Below are 3,989 nucleotides of genomic sequence, written 5' to 3'. Positions count from 1 at the left end.
ACTTTGGAGAGGTCCCTAACAGCAGACTTTCCCATGGCAATGCGCCTTTTAATTTCCTGGCTGCTGGTGCCAAGACTGTTGACTATGGAGCCACGCAAACTAAACCTGTGTACAATCTCAATCTCTTCACCATCCATCCTGATGCTGCCAATTGGTCCAGTGGTGTATAAAATAAATCTCCATTGGACTCATCATCACTTAATCTTTTCAGGTCCCTGCCAGAGTCTTCCCATTTAATTCACCCCCTCTATCTACCCATGAAACTAGGCAACCCTGTGGTTTGACCTCTACCCATCCTCACCTCTCTGCTCCCACACCTTCTCTCCTTGGATCCCCCATACATGTTTTACTAGTTGTCCATATGAGACTGAGTTAGTTCACTTGGCATAATGCTCTCCCATCAGTTTTTTACAAAATTGTTGTTCCTATATAGTACTGGAAGTACTTCTACAGCAATATGAAAAGAAAAGGAAATAAACGGCATCCAGATTGGCAAAGAGGTTGTTAAACTGTTGCTATGTGCAGATGATATGATAGTGTACACAGAAAACCCCAAAGACTCAACCAAAAAAAAAATCTGTTAGAGCTAGTAGACAGATTTGTCAGTGTTTCTTCTTTTTTAGTGTAGGTGTTTTATCTATAAAGTGTCCTCTGAGTACTACATTTTCTATATCTAATAGGCTTTGGTATGTTGTTTTCATTTTCCTTAGATTTTAAGTACACTTTGATTTTTCTAACAATTCAAAAGTACTTACTGTCTTATTTCTCGTTTATGGTCTAAGTGACCTGCTGATCGCTCTTTCTTGACCAGAGCAGCTTCAAAACCTATGCTCTAAGGAAATACATGAGAGAAAAAAGTAATTTTATTTAATATGTAAATAATAGTTACATTATAAGTCATAGTGTTAAGAACAATTCAATTCAATTATCAAATGCACATAAGTCTGAAAGATACAAAGATGAATCTTGCTCTTATCTTTATGTCTAACTTTTGATCAAAGAACTTGATATTTTCTCAACTCAGTATCCATCCTACTTGTCACAAATTAACCATTTAACCAAAGTGTAGTGCTTCTCAGAAGGGATTATAATTGTATCAGAAAGTGAATACACGTTTAAGCAAAAACATCCAAACTATAACAGACTAGGATGAAAAGCTTAGTGAAAATTATCCAATGAAAGCCGGAGGATTATGACAGAATACTGCATGATATGTTGCTGGAAGGTGCATATGCTAAGCTGTATCATAGGTTTTGGTACAGTGTTTTAATTTTCTTTAGACTTTAAGCATATCTTTTTTATTTTACTAGCACTCCAAAAGTACTTTACTGTCTTCTTTCTCATTTTATGGTCTAACAATGGGCTCAAATATGCCAGTGATCACAAGGATAGAATATGATTAGGCAGTGTTTGTTTCATTGTGTTGTACATGGGGTCCCCAAGAGTCAGAACTGACTCATAAGCAACTAACAACAACATAACTCAATTTGAACTTGATAAGCCTACTTCAAGAAAACTTCACTACTATTAGTCATGCTAATAAAGTATTTCTCCAATGAAAGATTTTATATATTTTACTATATTTCCATGTGAAAAGAAACAGAAACTAAAAATCTAAGTGCAAAATAACTGAAATTCTATTTAAAACTACATTAAAAAACCTTTCTTTCAAACTTACATGGCAACAACATGTAAGCTAAAAATTAACAGAAATGTGATGAATGTATGTATAGTTGTTCAATTACTTTTCAGCGTAGTCAGAATATTTCTTAGAAGTAAGGATGATGGGCATGTTACCAGGAGGAGTCAGTCCCTACAGAACCAAATTATAACTGTTAAAGCAGTGAGTCAATTAATAAAACGTTGGGTTTCTGAGACTCTAAGTCTTTACCAGAGGAGACAACATCATACTCTTCCCTCAGAAATACAGACATACTGGTACATTCAAAACTAACATTGCAATTAGCAGCCCAGCATGTAACACACACCAACATGGGGGGGGGGGGTGCAAGCGCACGCATACACACATATAGTGTGACAAAGTTCAGTTCCAGGCTTGAAGGGTGAAAAGGGCCATGGTTTCAGGGTTTCACTAGTTTCTATCAGATTATTAGGCTTAGTAACAGTGATAGTGATTTTTGGATTTGCTCTCCAACAATAAGGGCTCTGCATTTGAAAAAAACAAAAAGAACCCACATCTACAGAAGAGTTCACAAACATTTTGTATTGTTGTTGTTGCTGTTGTTAGGGGCCATCAAGTCGAGTATGACTCAGTGATCCTATGAAAAAAAGATTTTAAACCAATCCTGTCCTGTGCCATCTTTACACATCCTGACACACAAGAGCCTATTGCAGCAGTCACCCGGTCAATCCACCTGGTTGAGGGTCTTTCTCTCCTTTACCGACCCTCCATCTTTCCCAACATCATGTCCTTCTCTAAGGAATAGCACCTCCTAAAAATATGTACAAAGTATGTGAGACGAAGCCTCATCGTTCTTGCCTTCAAAGAACACTCTGGCTGTACCCACTCTAAGACATCTATTTGTTTGCTTGGCCGTCCATTGAATGTTCAGTGCTCTTCTCCAACACCACAGCTCAAAGGCATCCACTCTTTTTCTATCATCCTTATTCATTGTCCAGGACTTGGATGCATAGCTAGTAATTGGAAAGACTGAATCAGACACACCTTAGTTTTCAAACTGACATCACTACTCTTCCATAATTTGGAAAGGTACTTAACTATAGATTTTCCAATTGCAATGCATCTCCTTATTTCCTGACTGATTGTACCAAAGATGTTAATTGTGGATCCAAGCAAGATGAGCTGTTGACAGTTTCAATCTCCTCTCCATCTATCATGACATGGCCTATTGGTCCAGTGGTAAGAATCTTTGTTTTCTTGATATTGAGACATAATCCATACTGAAGGCTGCATTCCTTGATCTTCTGCAACAAGTACTTCAAATCCTCCTCACTTTCAGTAAGCAAGGTTGTGTCATCTGCATAATGCACGTTATTGATGAGTCTCCTTCAAATCCTGATGCCACATTTCTCTTCACAGAGTCCATCGTCTCGGAAAATTTGCTCAGCATATAGATTGAACAGATATGGAGACAGAATACATCCCTGATGCACTCGCTTCTCAATTCCAAACCTTGCAGTGTTCCTCTGCTGTTCGCACAACCTCCTGGTCCACATATAGGTTCTACATGAGCAAAATCAAGTGTTCTGGGATTCCCATTCCTCTCAATGTCAGCCACAACTTGTCATGATGCCTTTGGATACTCGATAAAGCATAAATAGACAAACAGGCCATCTACTTTCTAAATAAAAGGCTTTTGAAAACACTATGAACACTAAACAGAGGATTTTTATACGGTAGTGCTAAAGCCCAGATTGCAAGTTAGTTGAAATGAGGAAAATAAATATCAAACATTGTGTAAAAATTGGCACATGTAATATTCGTAGCTTGAATGTTGAATGTTGGAAAACTGGATATTTTTAAAAATGAAATGGAATGCATGAATATTGACATACTAGGCATTAGTGTTCCAGTCATTTTTGGATAATCTTCAATAGAATCTGGCTTGCATGTGAAATCAATGAGATTGTTCTGTAGTTTCCAAACTCTGTTGGGTCACCCTTCTTTGGAATGGGAACAAATATAGATCTCTTCCAGTCAGTGGCCCAAGTGATTGTTCTCCAGATTTCTTGGCACAACTTGGTGAGCACATCCAGGGCAGCATCTGTTAGCTGAAATACGTCAATTGGTATACCATCTTTCCTGGGGCCTTATTTTTTGCTATTTCCTTCAAAGCAGCTTCAACTTCTTCATCACCATAGGCTCTTGCTCATATGTTATTCATTAAATTCTTCTGTATCTGCCAATTCCTTTCTATACAATGACTCGGTATATTCCATCCATCTTCTTTTAATACTTCTTGGATCATTTATTATTCTGCCCAAAGCATCCTTGATTATAGCAACTC

At 37.6% G+C, this 3,989-nt stretch overlaps 1 protein-coding gene across 1 annotated transcript in view; it reads right to left on the bottom strand.

The window, feature by feature from the left end:
* Nucleotides 1-3,989, bottom strand: part of ATP7A (ATPase, Cu++ transporting, alpha polypeptide) — a 342,426-nt gene that overhangs the window by 222,258 nt on the left and 116,179 nt on the right. Inside the window, exon 7 of the mRNA XM_006902187.1 lies at nucleotides 756-832. Within this exon, the coding sequence (XP_006902249.1) occupies nucleotides 756-832 (77 nt within the window). The remainder of the gene's footprint in view (nucleotides 1-755; nucleotides 833-3,989) is intronic.

Source organism: Elephantulus edwardii, unplaced genomic scaffold (genome assembly GCF_000299155.1).
Source record: "Elephantulus edwardii isolate Elephantulus edwardi_28Jun2011 unplaced genomic scaffold, EleEdw1.0 scaffold00378, whole genome shotgun sequence".
NCBI classification, from domain to species: Eukaryota; Metazoa; Chordata; class Mammalia; order Macroscelidea; family Macroscelididae; genus Elephantulus; species Elephantulus edwardii.
The sequence above is the reverse complement of the archived record's forward strand: the minus strand, read 5'-3'. Positions and strand labels throughout refer to the sequence as shown.